The sequence below is a fragment of the Ambystoma mexicanum genome, chromosome 2q (assembly GCF_040938575.1).
Source record: "Ambystoma mexicanum isolate Mex_15411 chromosome 2q, UKY_AmexF1_1, whole genome shotgun sequence".
In the NCBI taxonomy this organism is placed as follows: domain Eukaryota; kingdom Metazoa; phylum Chordata; class Amphibia; order Caudata; family Ambystomatidae; genus Ambystoma; species Ambystoma mexicanum.
In genome coordinates, this window is record NC_090924.1 from 202144276 (window position 1) to 202167178 (window position 22903).

At 45.7% G+C, this 22903-nt stretch overlaps 1 protein-coding gene across 2 annotated transcripts in view; it reads left to right on the forward strand.

Moving 5' to 3' along the window:
- NTAN1 (N-terminal asparagine amidase) overlaps positions 1-22903 on the forward strand; it is a 724178-nt gene that overhangs the window by 333072 nt on the left and 368203 nt on the right. Inside the window, exons 1-2 of one of the 2 annotated variants that reach the window (XM_069647130.1) lie at positions 10928-11042; positions 11679-11752. In XM_069647130.1, coding sequence (XP_069503231.1) covers positions 11020-11042; positions 11679-11752 — 97 coding nt within the window. In that variant the 5' untranslated portion in view covers positions 10928-11019. Of the gene's footprint in view, positions 1-10927; positions 11043-11678; positions 11753-22903 lie in introns of those variants that run through there. The other variant, XM_069647129.1, reaches the window with a different exon arrangement.

Sequence of the window (22903 nt, forward strand, 5' to 3'; positions counted from 1 at the left end):
AATTTGCGGTACCGTTATTAGCGCCTTCCCCATTCCCATTGAGCCCTATGGGGCAAAAATGGGACTGGGAATGGGGAAGGGCCATGGCAGCATGGGGAATTACCGCCCCACCAACCTCGGAATGGGGTGGTAATTCCCCATTCCGCCATGGCGGACAATGGCATGGACCATGGTGCTAATAGCACCATGGTCCTCCGCCTGGGTCGTAATGAGGCCCACAGTGTTTTATGTCCTCCTCCCAGGAGGAGCTGTTATCTTCCAGATGGGCCCAGGGACATTTTCAACAAGAGGTCAATGGTTGATGTGTTTACTGTTGAAAGGTGACAGGTGCCCTGTGTAGGCCGATGAAAAGACCGTAAATTGGAGGAGGCCTTCTGGTGTGGAGAAGGAAATCCTCAATTTTACCACCCTCTCTAGGGATATGATATGGCATTTAAAACGCATCTATACACACTGTTTCATACCTGCCAATACCCCTTTTTCAGGTCCATTGAGGATATATGTACTTCGGTGGGTCTCCATCCGCTCCTCCATTCGAGTCATAGGGTATGTGTCGAATTTGGAGATTCCTTTCAGTTTCATAAAGTGTACACAAAATCTCCCACTGTTGTCAGACTTGGGTAGAAGCACAATAGGGAAATACTGTTCACTCTTGGATCTTTCTATGAGACCCAGGTCCAGCATCTTCATCAGTTCTACTGACGATCGTCTTGTGTGCTTCGAGTAGACGGTAGGGTTTTAACCTGATGAGGCTTCTGGGGGGCTTATGGGATGTAGGATTTTATGTACCCTACCTCTTATTCATCCTAGCTTGGTTGACAACGCATCTGGTTTTATCTCCCTAGCAACTCAACCAGTTATTTGTGGCAAGACGTGAGGAGACCAGGTCATATGGTTAACCCATGAACCTTAGTTGGTAGAGGAGTCTCACTGGTGTTATTTTCATATAGGAACAGAAGTTCAGGATGACACTTCTCTCGCCATGTCTTTTAATTTATTGGTATTGTACAGCCAGGATGGCTTCATTCTCTCTGTCCGCTGGTCTTTGTGGGTTAAACTTGACACTACTTCCATGAGGATGTACAGTCAATGCCATCTCATGAGGAAGCGCTCCACCAGCCCATCAGTCTGAGGGTGATAAATTGTTGTCGCAGTGTCTTGATTTTCATTTGGTGTTTCATTTCCCCACAACAGTTGTGTAATGAAGCCCCTTCTTTGGTTAGTTAGGATTTCTGTTGGGAAGCCAACACTTGTGGACAATGGTATCAGCAACTTGAGGATCCGTATACCAGGTGACATAGTCAAGTATCACCATGATGTACTTGTATGTAGTGCTTGAGGGTTCCAGTGGCCCCACAATGCCCATGCTTATTCAGTAAAACAGGACCTCAATGATGGGAAGGGGCTCTTGGTACGTCATCTGGTGAGGTCTTTTGGCATGTAAGGCAAAAAACACACAACTGTTTCATTTGGGTGTACAATCAGGGCCAGTAGAAGTGTCCACCCATCAGTTTGGAGTGAGCCAATTCCATTGCAGCTTCCTGGAACTGCTTTTGGACCAGAAGATGAGTGGTTGGTTTTATCCCCTTTGAGTTCACATTGACTCTTTATAGGAGCCCCTACCTGTCATGAAATGTGGGTCTTCAGATTATGTCTTTGGATACTACGTTCATGTGGGCCTGTTCCAAAAGCGATCTGTTCTCTGGGCTTTGGGAAATTCTTTCGATGTGGGCCTGGAAGCTTCTGGGAACCACAAGTCATCTTGTCAGCCTTCGTTATCCCTCCAAACCTAGCTTCAGCACTCCCTCTTCAATATCTGGTACTAAGATATTATTGCAGACCATTTGAACTATGGGTTCACTGTCCTTTAAGATGTAGGTGATATTTCCCAGGTTGTAGAGGACCACCTTAACTTCTCCTGGGTAGTCCCCATTGATGACTACAACTCTGACATTTAAGGAATGTTTGTGGGCCAGTCCCGGTGTTGTCAAACCAACCCACCAGTTCCTTCTGGTACTCCCACCTTCAAGCCTGTCTTGACAGAACCACCACCTCCTCATCTCTGTATAGATCACATCCGGCGGCCCCTGGAGTGGCTCTGGAAGGATTCAGGCCGTCTTGGTCAGGTGAACTACCCTCTGCATCTCTCTTCACTGTGGGTGACCTCTGCATGAGTGTATGTATGATCCCATGATAACACCATGCGTCACCAATGGCCACAAGAACATATCAACTCTCGAAGATTGTTCACGTTTTTTATTTTCTTGGTAGTTAAGGGGCTCTCTAAGGGCTGTCCCTTTCTAACTAATCTAGAGACGGGCCGTCCCTCTCTAACCCAATCATTACTCAACCCCAGGATGGTCACTAGAGATTGATAACCCTTACTATCTAATGCCTGTCATATTAAAGATGATTGCAAAAACCAAACGCCTTATCTGTCAAAATCTCCCTCTAGGAACAATCTAGTTGGTCCCTGCTCTAAGATCCCCAAGATGACTTGGGTTTTATTTATGGTGCCTTTTCCGACACATTGGCCTAAAACTACCCCCCTCCCTAGGTCTCGCTGTCCCTCTCCCTTATCTCTGCCTGCTCCACCCTCTATCTCTCACTCATTCGCTCTCACTTGCTCGTTCTCACACACTCTTGTGCGCTCTCGCGCACACTCACTCAAGCCCACACTCCCACCTCTGTCCCTCAGATGTTCTGCTCTATAATGTCTGCTTCTGTCCTCTGATCTTACGTTTTACTATTCTCTCGCCTCTCTCTACTCCTCACCATTACTACTGCCCTTGCCACACTACAAGTACTGTCCTCGCCACACTACAACTACTGTCTTCTCCACACCCTCTCCCTTAGACACCCGCTTTCACTTCCCCATTTACCCTAGTCTCTCCCACTAATATTGCTCACGCACCCTCAAACTTCAGTACCGCTTTCTTCCACCAACTAATAACTCACCTTGCACACTCCTTCAATAAGTCTCCCCCACACTTGTTTGCTCCATCCTGTTCTGCTGGTCCCAAACAGGTATTGTTTCCATTCATCGAGCATTATTGTATATGCTGCAGCCGATCCCCTCCTTAACCAAGCTGTGAGGCTAATTCCTGCTGTGACGAATCTGAGGATGTTGTCCCTTATCCCCTAGGGGTAGACCTTTCCCATGGGGCTAGGGCGGCATGCCCACAGTACAATCGTCCCTCTGGAGGTGGTGCACCGTGGAAGGATCACATGGGAGAAGAAGCTCCTTTTGGGATTAGGGACGAGGATTCCCAGAGAATGCGGTATTCCACTGCTTTATTAGAACCTTCCTCCTTCACCAAACCAAAGTCTCCTTCCCTGTTCCCAGACAGCGTTAATATCAGCTATTGTGAGGCTACCAACCTAATATGTTAGAGCTGACCAGCCACCCTGGAAATACCAAATACTTGGCGGGAGAGTAAACCAATTCATGTCAACAGTGCATTGCAAGTCTGGGACCCGCACTCATATACGAATCGAACAATAAGAGGGCCTGGGACCCTGAGTAAAACAGAGATAGTCCATGAGAGGTCATAAGCTTGGTAGGAGAGTAAACCAAGCTATTGCAATCACACATCATGAGCCTGGGACTCGCACATACATGAGTTTGAAAATAAGGGGTCAAGGACCCTGGAAGCAAAAGAGACTGATCAGAAGAAAACCCATGCTTGACAGGGAAGTACATCAAGCTGGTATTATAAACAACTGCAAGTATGGGACTCGCACCATTGTGCAAATATAAAAGCACAGGTACATGTACCTAAGAAGATATGCAGTCTGGAACCCAAAGAAAGGAAAGTAGAACCATAAGGAATCCTCCAGGAGAAAGGAGCAAAACCCTAATCCTTGGAGTTATACTTTGTGGAGCATTTCTTTTGTTATTTTAATTACCCGAGACATTGGGAACTTTTCTGTTGGCCAGAGTTGTCATGACCACTTTACTCTGGGAAGAGATCATCCTTATACAGTTCATTTAGGTTGTTAGTGTTAGGGACAGAAGTAGATTTATGGTACACAACCGTAACTGACTTTTTATTTTGACATCCTGACATATTCACTAGTTTTCTTTGAGGCAGAGAAACTCTTAGCTTTAGGGATAGAGGGGCATTTTTCCAACCATTTGCTGGATAATAGAAGTTTATATCCAAATACATTTCAGGTTTGTGTCCAAGCCTTAGTTCTGCACCCTTACACTGCCCAAAGTATCCATAGGCTTTCACCACCATACTGCCTACACATGCTATGTATGATTTTGTTCTACAAGTCAACATGTGAACAAAAGAAACAGACAAATATCAAGGTCAATTCAAAAAGGCATTAGTATTTGAAGTCCGCCCCCATTACCTCTCCTTATTCAGAGGTGTGTCCTAATCACTTTGCAAATGCTGTACACACAAAGCCCTTCGAAGCATGTCACCACACATGCGGCCAAACCGTGCCATTCCTGGGGTAGTTTTCATCTAATGACACACAATGAAGTGAGGGGAGAGGTGCCTTAAGGCTTCTCTCTAGACCTATCGGTGATGGAGAAATCGGAAGTGAATCAAACATAGGTCAGTCGCCCAGACAACGGGTCTCCTATTGAGCAAAAGGTATGTCGGCAGATAAGACACACGGATGTTTAAAATGGCTAGTGCTGAAGGACTAAAGTGTTCTGCTAGTAGAGCTTTGCTTAACTTATTAGTAAAGAATGGTGTTTTCATTTTGAAACTGGTGATGATGATTCTGCCATTTTAAACATGAAAAAACAATAATTATGGTTTCTATTTCATTCACATTAGCTCCAATGCAGTGTGTACTTTTACCCATCGCTATTTTCTTATACACTGTGTACACAACCAATTAAATTGGGTTACTCCATACACTGAGCTGGCCATGTTGGGGTAATCTGGGAGGTTACTGAATGGAACTGCAGGAAAGTACTGTAGAAAACCGATTTGGCACAGATATGCAGGGAATCTCTGAAAGGACCAGGAGGGCGAAGTTAGGTTTCCGGGAGGACATAGAGCAAGCAAACACACTGCTGAATTGTGGAGTGGGACTGGAAAATGCTGTTAAGTGGAAGGAGACTATGGGCCTCATTACAACTCAGGTGTTAAGGGTTAACGCCGTTGTTAACCCTTAACGCCTGATTCCGATTTTAACGGCTGCTTTTAGCAGCCGTTAAAATCCATGGCGCTAAACCGCCTTGGTGCTAATTACGCCACCGTAATTTACGGTGGCGTAATTAGCGCCTTCCCCACTCCCATTATGCCCTATGGGGCAAAAATGGGAATGGGGAAGGGTAAAATGGGAAATGGGGATTTACCTCCCCACTCACCTTGGAATGGGGCGGTAAATCCGCCATCCACCATGGTGTAAACGTAGTTTACACCATGGTGGTAAAGTTGGCGTACTTACCGCCTGGGTCGTAATGACCCCCTATGTTATTGAGACAATAGGTGCACAGAGAAAATGACAGGGACAAAGAAAGCAGTGGGACGGTTTTAGTGCGGCCAAAGGAAGATAGCTGCCTGGACTCGAAGAGAAATGTAGCATTCAGAAGATGAGTGAAAGGACACAGGAGGAAAGTCCAGGAGACAAGCAGGGAGGAATGCTTACTCCAAGGACTTTGATGAAGTAAAGCAGAGCAGAAATGAGAATGGAATCTGCCAAGGGAACGGAGCAACAGTGGCAGAGATTCTGGTACAGAGTCTCTTTTAAGGCTCAAGCTGCTGAACCATGGCAGTTTAGTAGTGATAAGGTAAGTAATTTATAATGCGCATGTACACAAGTGTGTCTAGGCAAGGAAGGGGAGAGAAAGGGAGGACAAAAACAAACTATCTTACAAGGCCTTGTCATTCAGATTGTGCAAGTGCAAGGGGGAAGGGAGATGAGAAGTGCCAGGGGGATGGAGGGGGGCATGTGCAATAGGCAAAGCTCAAATAAGTGCCGCTGGGGTGGTCAGCTGTATGTAAATGCTAGGAGGCAGCGGACTGTGGGGTGGCAGATACAGTGCCAGAGTGTTCTGTAAGCCCGGAGGCAGTGCAAGGGTCTACTGGTCGTGTAGGAACGTGGTGCCCTTTAAGGTTCAGAGGGTGGCCAGGTAACCAGTTAGCGCATCAGACAAGTACATCAGCAGAGGAGAGAGAAAGCAGAAGCGAAAAGGAAGGTCTTGGGTTCCTTCCAGAACCTTAGGTGGTCCTGCTCAAGTTTGAAAGAGATAGGAAGGCTGTTCTAGAGGGAGGCACCAGCTGAGGAGAGAGATCTCCCCCCCCCCTCTCTGTCTGGAGAAGCGTGTGAGCCAGCCACAGGTGTAGGAGGAGGAGATAAAGTAGCGGCAAACGCCTCCACTGACACATGGTTCATGGGCCAGATAACGGAGAAGGTGGGTGGGGTCAGCTTCACATGGGGGGGTGGGGAGAAGAGAGCGTCAGGTGGAGTAGAGCAGAAAGTGGTCAGTGCAGGAGAGAGGAGTGGTGAGGGTTTAGAGAGGGGGATCTCTGAGGAGATGCAAACATCTTGGGTGTGCCTGGCAATGTGTATCAGGCCAGAGGGTCCAATAGAAAGAAAGAGTGAGTCACAGAGATTGCGAAAGAGCCCAGAGGAGTGCTTTGCATAACCCAAGTGACTCTGCGTAACACAGTTGCAGAAGCTTTCTTTATCATTCTTTTCCTCCCATGCTTGCCTGAGGTTATGTGGAGTGCTGAGTATCCCTAAAACCATTTAGCGTCAGGGTGAAAATACCTACAGTTTTAAAAAAAATGTATGCATACAACACAAAACCTACTGAGTGATCCCGTTGGTTTTCCTACATTGTTGTAGCCAAGAACAAATTTGATTAATTGAATATGTAGTGGGATCTCTGTTGCTTGAATGATTTCTATTTCCCAAAATAAAATATTGGTGGCCACATTGAATTGAACAGTTTTTTACTACCAAATCTTGAATGAAGTCCAAGGCCGCAATTCTAGACATCTAAGAGGTGTAATGGAGGCATGGTATTACAAGTATGACACGGACACAAAAGGTACAATTTGAAAAACCTTTATTCAATTTTCAGGGTTTGGAAAAATTACTATTTTGCACTATAGCTAGGATGGGAGTAGTCTCGACCATCAATTAATTAATAAATAAAACAGTCCTAGTTGAGTCTGTCAAATCAAAATGCCTATATTTACAAAACCTAATGCCTGCCATACCTCTTGTACAAAAAGTGTATGAAGGAGAATGTGTATTCAAAGGAAATTCAATATTCAAATATAAAGAATAAATGTGGCTGAGTCAGCTCTCGTCCCCACATTAGACAGCATGGAGTAAGGCGGTCCCTGTAGGCAGGATGACACACTCTGGCTCAGGTTCTTAATACAAAGGTGGTTCAAAACATATATCGAGGTCCGCTAGGCCTTCCATCTTAACATCTCTCTTTCCAGCTTTCAAAACACAGTTCAACAAAAAGTGCACGTCGGTCCCCCTTCAGTCGGGCTCAGACCTCTTAAAGCAAAAGTTCAAAACACTTGCAGGAGTTCCCTTCCCTAAGCTTAATTCATGTGCTTTAGGGGTTCCCTTCCCCTAACTTGTTACACTTCCAGTCTACCTCAGTCAGACTCGGAACGTTTCATGATGTCGACTCCTTTCGAGTGTGCGTGGCTTTCACTACACACCTCCACAGAACCACTTTGACTTTCCCTTCAGCTCACACTCCTGTGCTATTTGCCCCAGTGCTTCTTGGTCTGGGTAGTTCAATGTCATAAGCAACACAGTTCAACGTTCACCTTTTTACTCTCCCCTTTCCTCATGGTTAATTTTGATCACTTTGATTTTACAGTTCATTGACTCTATTGCTACAAACATTGCACATTTCACAGGAGAATTTTGAGTGGGCTACTTCCTTTTGCCGGACTATTCGTTACTCGGTATCGCTGGTTTCACAGCTATCGTTACTTCAAAGTTCATTCACAGGTCTGCCTTTCTCCGCGTCTCATCCACACACGCCCAGCTTTCAATTGTGCGATATAATGTTGCAACTTCAATCTATCCTTAACCCACACCGGTCTTTCATGTCGCTTGCCAACTCACCGGCTGTGTGCATTTCTTTCTTATCTTTACAGTTTTTCAATTCACGAGTCAAGGCTAGTACCACAGGCTTGGGCTCACTTCCCCACCTCTGCCGTTCAACCAGGAGGGTCGCTGGCGTCCTTGACACACAATGCAGCCTTCTTGTTTGGGATTTGGCCTTCTCCACGTGTCTTTCACAGCCTTTTAGTGGCAACAGCCTCCTGCAGGGGACTCCTGGGGTTCTCCACCCTCCGCTCTCGTCCCTCGGTCCATTGCTCTGCTCCAGTAGGTTCGCCTTTGCCCCGGAAGTTCTGCTCTTGCTCGTGTTCCACCTTGCTTATAGTGTGCCTCTATGTTCTGCCTTTTATCCATGTGAAGAGAGCTAATTGTTTTTGGATGTATGCACTTAAAGTCAAGTGCCTGACTTTGCCTGACCCAATTAGCGGGACATGTCCTATGCAATATGTAAGTCTGACGCCCCCTTCCTCTGCCCAGTGTTTGTGTGAAAAGTGGTGGGGGGGAGTTGGGACATCAAGAGAATCCTATGAAATAGGATGGGTTAGGTGTATGGGTGAGCGGCGAATATGGCGTCTCACCATTGGTCGTCTCACCCCCACTCCCCGAAGACCCCTCACCCAGGTGATCCTCCCGCACTGGATCGAATGGCGATGGCCGTGCCCTGGCCACCCGAGAGAGAGATCCCAGGGGACTAGTAGGTGAGGCACACTTGGTTTTCTCCCAGAGGATATTTCAGTTTAGAACAATGTCTTTTGGACATTCCTTCGTCAGTATTTCAGTAAATGATGCATTCCTTGTCGTGATGTAGGCGTGGCAGTCGAGTGGCTGGGCTTATTAAATATAACCCCATTAGGACCATAAATCATACTGTAAGCCATATGGATGATGCAATGACAAAGTTTTTACTGGCTGAGATGGAATTTGTGCACACTGACTTTCAGAAAAGCACAGCTGGTAATGAACATTGTGACAAAACAATGCTTAAATCTAACTTCTGTGACAATTTCAACAAACCGACTTTTCTCTTTTACTGCCACTTTGCTTGCAGACTCAGCCTTAGGCAGAAATGTGCTTGTACCAAGGAAACAAAAGGAACACGTCCTACAAATGTGTCTGTGTCGCAGTTCAAATATGAAAAGAAATCATGTTTCTCCAACATTGAGAAATATGGGGTTCTACGTACCCTTCTCCCACCTCAAAAAACAATAGCAAGAAAATCATTGGCAGGGCATGAGCCAGAGCCTTTATTTTATGATGGTGTTTTTCTTTTTGAAAATAACTCTAATGCTCGCAGTGGCAACCCCATATCCTGAACAGAAAAGATGAGAATTGTTGAATAATATAAGTTGCACTAAAATAAAACCATTAAATGAACAGGTCTATTGTCTGCTGGGTCGGACTGGGCCATAAAAATGTCTCGGGCACTAATGAAAAATTTGCCCACAGTTGCAAATGGCTGTTCATTCCTTTTGTGACACTGTTTGAATAGTAACCAAGTGGGGTGGGGGGTTTGGTAAAGTGTGATACAAATTGTGCATTTTAAAGAATATTTATTCAGCAACATTGGTCAAAACTACTAGCTGCAGAGTGAATTAATTAATTAAACGGGCCCAAGTTGGCCATAAAAGTGGCCCACTTTGACCTAAAATCTGGCACACACCAGCATTATGTGTTTTTGGTTCGCCCATGGACCTATGGCCCTTTAGGCCAGTCCGAGCCTGATTGTCTGGCACTCTGACAAGCTAACGTTTTGATACCAGCGTTGCACCGTCGGCCTAAATTGCCAACAGAATTTATCCACTGGCTTTTTCACATAGATCCAAGATACTTTGCTTACCAGCTTCTAAAGTACCAAAAGTGGACATGATGGAAACCTAAATCTATTACCCTACTAACAGCAACAGGTGACCTTTGTGTCCTGTGCTATGGTTCTAAATCAGCTCTTAACCCCAAACTGGGAATTACCACAAATTATTAATTGCATTGTAAACATTTGCTAAGTGAAAGTAAATCAGTTTTCATGCCCATAGGCATGGAGTCTTCCATTCATAAACCAAACTGGTCTTGGGGTGAGTGCAAAAACACATTTCCTTGCTCTTGGAAGTACAAATCTGAGACACTAAACAAGTATTAAAAAATGATTCTTTTTTTTTTGTTAGAGATGTGAGCAAAAGCCAGACTTCTTTTGTTTTCAAAAAACATGTGGGAACTGTTGCTATAGACATAACAATGAATTTTTATGATGCGTGAAATTATTACTAACCACATTTTGGAGAGAAATTAACAATTCTAGTATTGTATTATATCATAGTTGTCATTTATATAGCGCCATTTCCCCATTTGTATTGCCTCAATACGCTTTATGGTTGGAACGGCCAGGTATGGGAAATTCTAAGAGTTTTTGCTTTAAGATGCGTATGTGCATTCTGCCAGGATTAGGATTTAGGAGGGCTGGCTAGGCTCCAGTTAGCAACCCAGAGGACAGGCACGTGGGCAGGTGCTCCCGGTGGTTAAGATAGAGTGCTAGTGCAGAAGACTTGATGTGTGCCCAGTACAGAATTTGTCGTAGTTTGTCGCTGTATACCAATGGCAGATGTGTTGAGGCATGTCAGGGGTTTCAGTACGGACGGCTATTCAAGTAGCTAGCCAGGATTTGACACAGCTGCATTCTTTGGTGCATGGATGGGGAGCCGTGCCTGCAGCATGTGGCCATGGACGTGGTGGGATTTATACATAGCTTAAACTCGGACTGAGTTTATCTTCGATATCTCTTTCCTAGGCCTTCCAAGGTGATTGGCTGGTCTCGCAAACCAAGAACCACCTAGACTTGAGAACTAGAGCAGTGGGATAGATGCCTAAGTTCGATGCACAGCAGCAAACGGAAGAACACCTACATTTGGAGTACCTAAGAACACATAAGTTTGGAACACAGCAGTAAATGGAGGAATGCCTAAATTTGAGACTCCCCGGTGAGTGGTAGGGCTTTACTGGAATACAGTAATTGCTATAATCCTCACCCAGACCACACTTCTCTTATTAGTCGCTGCTGGTTGACTGTGGCAGGCTTCTCAGGCGAACACGGACAAACTCGGACTGGAGCTGGTTCTTTGCCTTGGGCCCCTTAGCCGAGGGCTACCCAGGCTGGGGCTGCCCGCTGTGTGTATCTTATAAGGGTATAGTGGCCAGTCGGAGGGTGGTGGGTGGGAAGGTAGGAGGGGAAGGTAGCAACTAGGAAGCCGAAGCGGATGCTGGCAGGGAGGGGGATTGGGGTGCGCGAGGGCACCAAAATAGATTTTAATTAACGCCAATTAGATGCTTTTAGCAAGGGGCACGAGGGCTCACTTAACCCAGGCATGGGTCCCTTTAAAAGTGTCTCCGGCGAGACAACGAGGGTGCAACACCCTTGCTAAATTAAACACTGGGCCTAGTGGCCAATCAGAGGGTGGTGGGTGGGACAGGTAGGAGGGGGAAAGTGAGCAACTAGGAAACCCGCCCTTGATGTGACATAAACCATTTGAGAAAATTAAACATCTGTATTTCTTTAAATTAATGAAAGAAACATTTCCTTTGACTGATTTTTAACAAATTTCATCTCTGTTTTTTAGGCTGGAAGTACACCTTGTTGGAGGTTTCAACGATGATAGGCGGTTATCTCAAAAGCTAACTAATCAGCTTCTTAGTAAGTGCACATTTTTGCTTTAACTCTTAACTCTGCAACTGTAAGGTTTAATCCTCCTGTGTGAAAAACCTGAAGAAGCACGCTGGAAGGCAGCTGCCAAGACCGTTCTCGCCAGTATTGCATCTTCCAGAAATCCACTTGCTTGTTTATGAAATCGGCACATTTTTGGACATTCATTCAAAGCATATACACAGTTTCTCAATTTTACTAGAGCACGCACTTTAAAGTTTCCTAGTGGTGGCACAGAGGCGATAGAAATCCCTCAACCCCACAGTGCCATGAACGATTGCTTCCTTTCCAAATGCCAAGATGTCATCGGCGTACAATAGTTTCCTTAGCAAGGTTATTTTTCAGAACTGAGGCACATAATGTTATATATTTTGAAAGAAAGATTGTGTTTTTCTCATTTTTTTTGTTTTTAAATGTGCATTTGTGCAGTATTATTTTTGGCTATAAATGCAGTTAAGAAAATTATGGTGTTTGCCTAAATCTCGTCTTTCTTTTCCTTTTTACTGCTGCACAGTAGTAAGTTAACATTTTCTTTCCTTTCGTTTTTTTTGTTGCTCTGAGTTTCCTTAAGAAATTTGATAGTAAAGGATCTCGGGCATTGAACTTTCTTGAGACAAATGGCATCTAGGGGCAATCATGACTAATGCATCTACTATCTAAGTGCTAACCATGGTTCTTCTAGATGTTTGGCCTTTTAAATCTTAAAGCCCAAACAAAGCATTACAGTTTGTACAACCTAAGATCTGTGTTTGGAGAGCAGGATGACCTAACTGTCATCCTCGGCTGCTTCCTGTGGCGAGGAAGTAGCTGACGATGCTGAAGAAACTTTCTTTGTGAGTTTGTACACAAAAAGTGTGAAATTCTGTTTTCGATGATAACATATAATTTCTTTTTTTGCAAGGGTATTCACATATATATATATATTTCTGAGGCCTGTGGATCTGCTTAGAATCATAGGCTGACATCTAGTGGAAGTTGCCGAGTATTGCACATGAAGTTTTTGAAGTTCGAAAAGGGAGTTCGACAGGGCATGACTGTAATACTATCCCTAGTGTGACATACCATGCAGTCATGATCCCTCACGTGTCGAGGTCCCTCAGATTATTTTTTGACTCCATCGTGGCAAGTTGTTATTTAGCGGAGTCTGTAGCTGTGCGCTACTTTAAAGTTAAAATTCTTCAAAAATGCCTCTTGTCTTTTGCGTTCGATGCAATAATTTGACGGCTGTTACCTAGAGCCTGTCGACGGCTGATTCCGGCATCCGACCCAGACGTCTGCTCCGACAACGGGCTTCAGCCTACACATGGCTTCGGCCTCACCAGTAAGGAGAGTGGGGGGACTGATCTTTCTTATTCAGAGAATGCATACCCCTAGTTTCTGCCCCTACTACCTTTGGCTTGCTGAATCTTTGTCTGCATTCAATTGTGGAGCGCACTCCCTTTAAGTTTTGCCCTAAGTGCAACAGGAAATTCCAATGGGTAGACAAACAAGAGTTTGTAACCACTGCCTTCCACGTGACCATCTTGAATCCTGTTGTGCTGTGTGCAAGCTCTTTAGGCCCAAGAACCTAAAGGAGCACAGAACCAAAAGGTGGCCGGCATACGCCATGTCAGAAGAGTCAGAGACCGCTGCTGGGATCTTCGAGTCAGACCACAAAGGCCAAGGCAGCCGAGACTCTGATTCAGAGCTCAAAGACACTACAGTAGAACGGTCTAGTTCCCACACACCTGTCCCCAGCCTCGAAAGGCAGTCGCAGCATGCAGTTATGTGGAAGGCCCCTGGCGATACCGGCGTACTCTCACACAACTCTTCCCATAAGCACCTCCCCTCCCCCAAACCGTCCTTTGATGACTCTGTCAACGGAGGGCCACAAACCGTCAGTTGGCACCTCTCAGCCCACCGACCTCACATCGATCGCGCCCACTGCGGTTCCACTTAAGTGTCTGCCACATGGTGATCCTGCAGACACTCCGGCGAAGGGTGCGCATAAACACTGCTCGACGGCTGAGGTGGAGAAGCCAAAACAGCCGTCCAAAAAGCACAAATCACACTTACACTCAGAAAAACACGAGAAGGAGCCATCTGCCACGACAAACGGGCTTCTCAGACCTCTGATGACTATGAAGAAGAATCCTCACCTCTGTCTTCCGCCCCCTCAACAAGAAGCACCCTAGGGAGAGCCTCAAGGACACACCCAAAGCCACTGTTCCGGGCGGAAGCACCTCCTGTGCCAAAGGTCACCCCTGTGGCACCAAGCTCCATCCTGTCTGCTACCCCATGGACAAAAAACAATGGGGATGCCTAATATCACAACTGGTTTTGTAGGCTTTGAACAATTAAACAGTCTATATTAAACCAGTCATGGAGAGGGGTAACCTCTTTTGCTCATGTACAGTCTCTTTACAAATATCGACTGGACATTCAATTAATTCAATTAACAAAATCAATTTTATTGTGTTATAGAAATTTAGTAAAATAAACACAATCTTAAAAAATGTTCCACATGAAATATATTTAAACAAGTGGCAACAAAGCACAATTCATTCTAAAAGAAAAACATAGTAAATTCTAAAAGAAAAAACCCAGACTCACCTAACACATTCTACTACCACTCATTCATACTCATTCTCCAATCTATTCATACGCTCCATCTTTTAGTCTCTAACCCTCTTTGGTTAGATGTGACAATTTTGCAGTTTAGATTTTTGTGGGTTTTAGATCTATTTCTTGATCAACCCATCTGTGTAGATACACATCTCACTGATCTCAATAGTCGGGGTCGAGGGAACAACTGTCATGCATGCTGGACGTGGTCCTACCTCCTACGCTCGTAGAACAGCTAGACCGTTCTATTCCAAATGGCGGTTGTTCGACAAGTTGCCGGGAAAACGACGTTTGCACTTTTCACGTCGCTAACTCACGTGTATTCTGCTTCGTCACGTGAACTACGGCATTGCGTATTTAAGCAGCGTGGAAACTTCACTCGCTGCTTCTGATCGAATCATTTGGCGTTGTGTAGCTGAACCTCCGGTCTGCATCCTTGCTGATTACTACAGCTACCTTTTGGCCTTCTATAGCGTGTTTTCCGCCACACGCTGATTCCTGGAGCTGTTTGGTTGCGTGTAAATCCACACGTTGTCTTCAAACGCGGCCGGCCTGGGCTGCGTGAATCCTGTTCGCGTGTAAATCCACACGCGCACGCTATCTTCAAACGCGGCTGGCCTGGGCTGCGTGAATCCTGTTCGCGTGTAATTCCGCACGCGCACGCTATCTTCAAACGCGGCTGGCCTGGGCTGCGTGAATCCTGTTCGCGTGTACATCCACACGCGCACGCTATCTTCAAGCGCTGCTGGCCTGGACTGCGTGAATCCTGCTCGCGTGTAAATCCACACGCGCACGCTATCTTCAAGCGCTGCTGGCCTGGACTGCGTGAATCCTGCTCGCGTGTAAATCCACACGCGCACGCTATCTTCAAGCGCTGCTGTCCTGGACTCCGTGAATCCTGCTCGCGTGTAAATCCACTCGCGCACGCTATCTTCAAGTACGACTGGCCTGGACTGCGTAAATCCTGCTCGCGTGTAAATCCACACGCGTATGCTATCTTCAAGCGCTGCTGGCCTGGACTGCGTGGATCCTGCTCGCGTGTAACTCCACACGCATATGTTGTCTTCAAGCGCTGCTGGCCTGGACTGCCTGAATCCTAATCGCGTGTAAATCCACACGCACACACTCTTTTCGTCGCGGCTGTCCAGAACCGCGTGTACTTTGTTTATACCCTAAAAGGAGCGCTATTTCCAACTCCTGCACCTGTGTTATTAACAGGGGGATTGATTCACTTCTATACTTTACACTACGTGGGAAGGAAACTTTCAAGGATAAGTGGAAGGTGACAGTGCACAGTACTTTGGACGCTATCCTGTGGTGCATCAACCCGGTATCTAGCGTGAGCCTCGTTCCGTTCGGGATAAGTCTCCCTTACTAATCTTCCCTTCCTTGTCGTTTGTTCTACCTTGGATTCCGCAAGAGACTCTGCTGGATTCATCTGCCCTAGACTCAAGGTCAGTGTGTGCATTCATAACATTTCCTATTCCATTATACCCAGGTTGGGACAGTTATTCATGATACTTTATTTTGTTCTAGGCTGACTTCTTATACCTTACCCACGCCCTTTCCAGTGATCCATCGCTCTGCCTGTTTTACCAGTCAGAGAGTTGTATCATTTGGAAGGTCTTAACTTGACTTCACAACTATCAAAACGCGTGAACAGGGATCCGGAAGACCCTACCACCTGTATCCTTTTAAGTACCGTATCCTTTTCAGTTAATACTTTGGTGCTTTCTGACAGAATCAGAAGCCATGGAGGGTACGGATCCTTTAGCTGTTTTGACTCAGTTGATCAGCGATTTGAGAAATGAAATGGTTACGGCACAGGACATGTTACGGCACCGTATGGACGTTATGCAAGACGCCATGCACGGTACTCCTCAGGGAGCACAGGTTCCAATGGCCACTGCATCTGGATCTGGGACCATGACACCCCCACAGGAAACTATTAATGTGGTTATGCCCACTCAGTTTCCCTTGGCCCCTCCGGAACGGTTCACTGGTGATCCCAAAACCTATAGAACCTTTGTTAACCAGTGCCACTCCATTTTCTTTGCCGTCCTACATCTTTTCCTGACCTAACCACAAAAGCAGCATTCGTGCTTTCCCATTTAGGGGGCACAGCTGCTGCTTGGGCTAACCCTTTGTTGGAAACAAATAGCCCTTTGTTGTACGACTGTGACGATCTCTTGGCTGCTATGAGTAAAGTTTTTGACATGCGTTATGCTACTCAAGCCATGGATCTGGAGTTGCTTAATCTACAACAAGGCAATCAACCTCTTTTGCCTTACATTGCCCGGTTCAATCAACTAACGGCCGAAACTCAATGGCCTGACGGCAAGAAAACGGCTGTTTTCTACAAGGGTCTTTCAGAAGAACTGAAAGATGCCTTATCTACAGTTCCGGTGGTTCCTACGGGATTCACAGAGCTGCTCGATTTGGTTTTACAAATCGATGCCCGAAGGAATGCTCGGAAAGGAGAGAAAAAGCCCTTCATGCAAGCCTCGGGGCGTTCAGAGACACCGGCAGTCCTCTCGAACGACCCCGAACCCATGCAGATTGGCGTCTTGAGAGGCCGTTTGTCCAATGCAGAACGAGAGAACCGAAGAAAGAACCATTTATGTATGTATTGCGGTTCATCCGAGCATTTATTGGCGACATGTCCTAAAAAACCCATCAAGCGTTCGGGAAACGCCAAAACTCGACAATAGCAGGAGTCCCTATGTCGAGTGTTTCATCGGACTCCAGTACCATTCCTAAACACGCACCCGTAATTGTTGAGGTGACGTTACGTTGTGGGGAACGAGAATTGGTTTCCAAGGCCATGGTTGATTCCGGAGCCACCAACAATTACATAGACATCACATATGCCAAGAACTGTTCCATACCCCTTGTAAACAAAAACAAACCTGAAACGGTTAATACCGTGGACGGATCTGTTTTGACTTCGGGTATGGTAACCCAGGAGACGGTATCTGTTCAGATGACATTATCGAATAACCATTCGGAAGAAATCATCTTCGATGTCATAGCTGCTCCGCAGTACGAGATCATACTTGGTCTTGCATGGTTAACCCTTCATAATCCCGCCGTTGACTGGGTTTCGGGACTGCTCCAGTATCCTTCGAATCATTGCAATGAACATTGCTTCACCAGTCAAGAGGTGTCAATCAAGCAACACATATTGGCCTCTCTGGTGGGAGCTCCAACTATCAGCGTGGTACATCAAAGCGACGCTACCATACCATGCGAATACGCTGAGTATGCTGATGTCTTTGACAAGGGCCAGGCAGAACAATTGCCTCCCCATCGACAGTACGACTGTCCTATTGAACTAATTCCTGGTGCCAAAATCCCTACAGGTCGTTTATATTCACTGACCCCAAAAGAAGACGTTGTGTTGAAAGAATACATTGACAAAGCTTTTGCGATGGGTTTCATACGGCCATCACAATCACCTGCTGCGTCTCCTCTATTCTTTGTTCCGAAGAAAGAGGGAGATCTAAGGCCTTGTATTGACTACAGGGCACTTAACGACATTACCATAAAAAACCAATATCCTTTACCACTGATAAACGTTCTATTGGATCAATTAGGTACCTCCAGTTACTTCACCAAATTGGACTTGCGAGGAGCATACAATTTAGTTCGCATTCGTGAAGGCGACGAATGGAAGACCGCTTTCAAGACGCGGTATGGTCTTTACGAGTATTTAGTGATGCCTTTTGGTCTGTGCAACGCTCCCGCCACTTTTCAATTCTTCATGAATGATATATTCAGGGACATAATGGACCAGTTCGTGGTGATTTATCTGGATGACATCCTGATCTATTCATCATCTTTTTCGGAACACGTCAAACACGTTTCTACAGTCCTACAAAGACTCAGGGAGAACCTTCTTTATGTGAAAGCCGAGAAATGCGTCTTTCATTCACAGGAAGTGGAATTCCTGGGCTATGACATTACCAATCTAGGTGCTCGAATGAGCCGTTCCAAGGTGAAGGCCATATTGAATTGGCCGGTTCCGCACAATGTCAAGTTATTACAGTCTTTCTTAGGCTTTGCGAATTATTATCGCAGATTTATTCATTCCTTCTCCAAAACAGTAGCCCCTTTGACGGCCTTAACTAGTTCTAAAGTTCCTTTCTGTTGGAACCCAAATGCCCAAACATCATTCGAAAAGTTGAAAGAGGCATTTACCACTGCACCCGTGCTTCAACATCCAGATCCAGATCGCCAGTTTATCGTTGAAGCGGATGCATCCAGTGTCGCTACTGGAGCGGTACTCTCACAAGTTTGCACAGAAACCAAGGAGGAGCACCCAGTGGCTTTCTTCTCTCGCAAACTTACCCCATATGAACGGAACTACACCGTCACTGAGCGGGAACTGCTGGCTATCAAGGATGCCTTCCGAGAATGGCGTCACCATCTTCTTGGGGCCAAACATCAGGTGTTAGTGTACTCTGACCATAGAAATCTTCAAGCATTTAAATCCATGAAATGCCTTACGGCCCGACAGGCCAGATGGCATGTCTTTTTTGCCCCATACGATTTCCAGGTCACATATCGTCCTGCCCGAGAACACGTTAAGTCGGACGCATTGTCCCGTATGAGTGAAGAGGCGAAGGAAGAAGCACAAGTACAGAATCAGTTGTTGGCAGATCATGTAATATGTAGTTGTTCTGTTCAACCATCCTTAAAAACCGAAGTACAAGAGTGGGTGAAAAGTCATCCACAAGTTATCCAGGATATGAATCTGGACGTACATAACGGTTTACCATTCACACAAGGAGTGCTCTACCTACCGACGTCTTCAACGCGGAATAAAGCCCTCAAGTGGAATCATGATTCCTTGATCGCAGCCCATCCTGGACGGAAGAAGACACTAGAACTACTCAAAAGATGGTGCTGGTGGCCGTCCATGTCAAAAGATGTCATAGATCATGTATCTACTTATTCTGTATGCATCCAATGTAAAAGCACTCCTGGTAAACCAGTGGGTTTACTCCAGTCCCTACCTGTCCCTAACAAACCATGGGACATGATATCTATGGATTTTGTGGTAGAACTCCCACCAAACCAGGAGTTCGATACCATATGGGTTGTAATGGATTATTTCACTAAAATGGCTCTTTTTGTTCCCTGTAATGGTTTACCAACCGCTGCTGTTCTGGCTGACCTATTCATCCAACATATATTTCGTTTCTTTGGTCTACCGTCAGTAATCATTACAGACAGGGGCTCACAGTTTGCGTCACGCTTTTGGAGAGCACTAACCTCTGCATTACTGATTGATGATAGGATGTCCAGTGCTTATCACCCTCAAACTGATGGACAGACCGAAAGAGTCAACTGCACTATGGAACAATATCTGCGGTGTCTGTGTCTGCAGTACCAATCGGATTGGCTCACGGTCCTGCCGGCAGCTGAATTCGCCTATAACAACTCCTATCATAGTGCCATAGGCACTTCACCGTTCTATGCGCTTTATGGACAGCACCCTCGATCAATACCTTTGGATTCCAGCTTGTCTTTGGATACTCCTGCCGCAGGCCGTACCTTTCGTGATCTGAAGAAATTACAGAGGAAGGTGAAGCAGCAATTGGAGCAGGCTAAAAGACGCGACAAGTTCTATGCCGATGCTCATAGAATACCCGCACCCGTCTACAAGGCTGGTATGAAAGTATGGCTGTCCTCTAAGCACTTGAGAATTCCGGGCAAAAAGAAATTATTGCCTAAATACATTGGTCCGTATATAGTGCTCCAAGTAATTAATCCGGCTGCTGTCCGTCTGGCTTTGCCACAACGATGGCGAGTGCATCCCGTATTCCACGTGTCACTCATTAAACCATGTTCTGAAGCTACTAGATTGCCTGTGCGGCCTGTTGCTATTTCTGTGCGGGGTTCGGATGAATACGAGGTACAGGACATACTGGATATGAGACTACGTTCTGGTAGGCCGTTTTATCTGGTGGACTGGAAGGGCTATGGTCCCGAAGATAGATCCTGGGAACCTCTTTCTAATATTCATGCTCCTGCTTTATTGAAGCGTTTTCACACGAGAAGGGGAGAGGTTGCCCCTTTGGGGGATGGCACTGTCATGCATGCTGGACGTGGTCCTACCTCCTACGCTCGTAGAACAGCTAGACCGTTCTATTCCAAACGTCGTTTTCCCGGCAACGTGTCGAACAACCGCCATTTGGAATAGAACGGTCTAGCTGTTCTACGAGCGTAGGAGGTAGGACCACGTCCAGCATGCATGACACCCTGGAGCATGGCCTTTGGAGTTTTTACGTCCCTTTAAACTGTTATGCTGTCTTATTTGAGCATGTTAGGCAAGATTATATGCAGTACCCTGTGGGAGACTGCACCAGCCTTGACCTCTTGGCAATAGTTAACCCAATCTTTGGTATAAGCATGTAGTACACCAGTTGGTCAGTGACTGAGCAGCCAGGCTTATCTCACGAGGGTCAGTGTGAGCAGTAAGTTTGTTGCACAGAGATTCACAGTGACAAGTATCCAAATAAACACTTGCACTCAAGGTTTCTTGATTAAACGATTATTAATTTATTTAATAGTCATTTGAGTAAGCCTTATTTAGAAGGGAGCAATATATGAGTAACACAAAAATATATTTCAAAATACACACTCTGTTTCTTTAAATCAGTAAATGCCCAGTTGGGATGGCACACAGATTCTTCCTACACCCTGTGGCGACTTAAATAACTAGGACACTGTGGACATTAATATATCACTGGTACATTTAGAGCAATACTGAGATTAGTGTCAAAAGGAGAAAATAAGGGAATAAAACGATGGTTAACAAATATTCTTAAGCATGTAAGTACTTTTTGAACCCTCCAATGCAAAGTAAATTAACTCTTTCCTGGGGTCGAAAGGCAAAGAACAAAGTCAGAGGTAAGAAAAGTCTTTCAGGGAACCAGGACAGCCAATGTTAGTTGATCAAAAGTCTAGGTGAGCTGAAGAACTTCTTGCAGGTAGGTAAAAAGTATTGCACAATGTTTTAGAAGTTTTTGTATAAAATGAAATCACTGTAGGGCCACAAACTAGGAGGCTTGTGAGTGGCAAAGCTGCAAGCAACTCTGCAAATGCCAACAAGGCAAGTCTCAACTGAGAACTAAGCAAGGCTACATGACAAGAGGTAAGTCCTCTTATGTTTACAGTACCTTTGGCTTTTGTTCCTGAGGTCTGCAGATCCTGTTGTTCCTGGGTCTCAGTCGTTGGGACAAGAGGGAGGACGTCTGGGGACTCCTGCACTACGAATGGAAGGACGGCGGCAGCAATGGGCAAACTTCAGATTAGCAGCACTTCTTGGTTTCACAGCTTCTTGCGACTCTCGCAAATAGCAAAATAGCAAAAGGTTCTCGGATACCACTATGGACTTTCTTTGCATCTGGAGTCCAGCACTCTATTTCGGTGGCTCAGGCTTGGTCGGTCCTGCTTCATGGGAGTCCAGAGGATCTTCCTGGAGCTTGGGTCCGACTTAAAAATGATGCTCTAGATCTGGTGTTCCTCTCCCTGGCAATTGGTTCCTGCAGCAGCAATCAAAGTACAGCCAGCTCTGAGAGGATGTCCAGACGAGTGCGCTTTGGGGTTGATTGGTCCCACCAATCCAAGGGGAGAAGTCATCCGTTGCAGGGCTGCTCTAGTCGAGGCGAATTTGGAGCTTCAGCAATGCAGCAGGGCGTCTCTTCCAAGTTCTTCGGATTCCTTGGTGCAGTGGTCGACTCTGCCTTCCAAGCAAAAAGCCTCACTTTTTATGCAGTTTTCCCCCATTCATTTGCAGCCTAACTGTCAATCACACAGCAGGGTGGCTGTACCTCCAGCCAATCACCTTTGGGTGCATTCCTGTAACCAAGGAGACTAAGCACAGGAAGTTTCGGGGACCTCCCTCGCTTCCTGCCCTACCAGACACGCTGGAGCCAGAGGCGGGCTTCACCAGTGAATCCCGCCAAAGCCAAAACGAACAAAGGGACCAAACCTGGTTTGGCGCGCAGAGTAAATCTCAAGAAGGACCTTTTCAACAAGAAATGGTGACAAAAGAAGACCAGTGCCATTTTGTACTACAGCTGCAATTCCATCCAGCGGTAGAAACACACAATGGTAGGAAAAAGTAAATCACTGCCACCAGCCATTAATTGTAGAAATGGTAACATAAAAATGTTACATTAGAAACTAGACAAAGGGGATACTAAGTAACCCCTCCAGCATCCTATCGTTAACATAGTGTGTGCTGGGTCTAGAAAGTTAAAAAATGTAAGTAAAGTAAATTTCTCTTCACTGCTTTTTGAAACCGTATTTTCACCAAGAGAAGGTATTTAAGCTTTGGGGAAATGCATTGATGGTGCTGTGTCACAATGTAAAGATGATGCCTTTTGAGTTTGTCAGACTCCACAGTCAAAAGAAACACAGAAAAACTCATAGAATTATAAGTACAAAGTCCCAAAGTTCAGCAAAAGAGCTGGGGGTCTCTAAGGTGAGAGGAATTTAGTACTAAACTGAAAATTCCCCCAAACA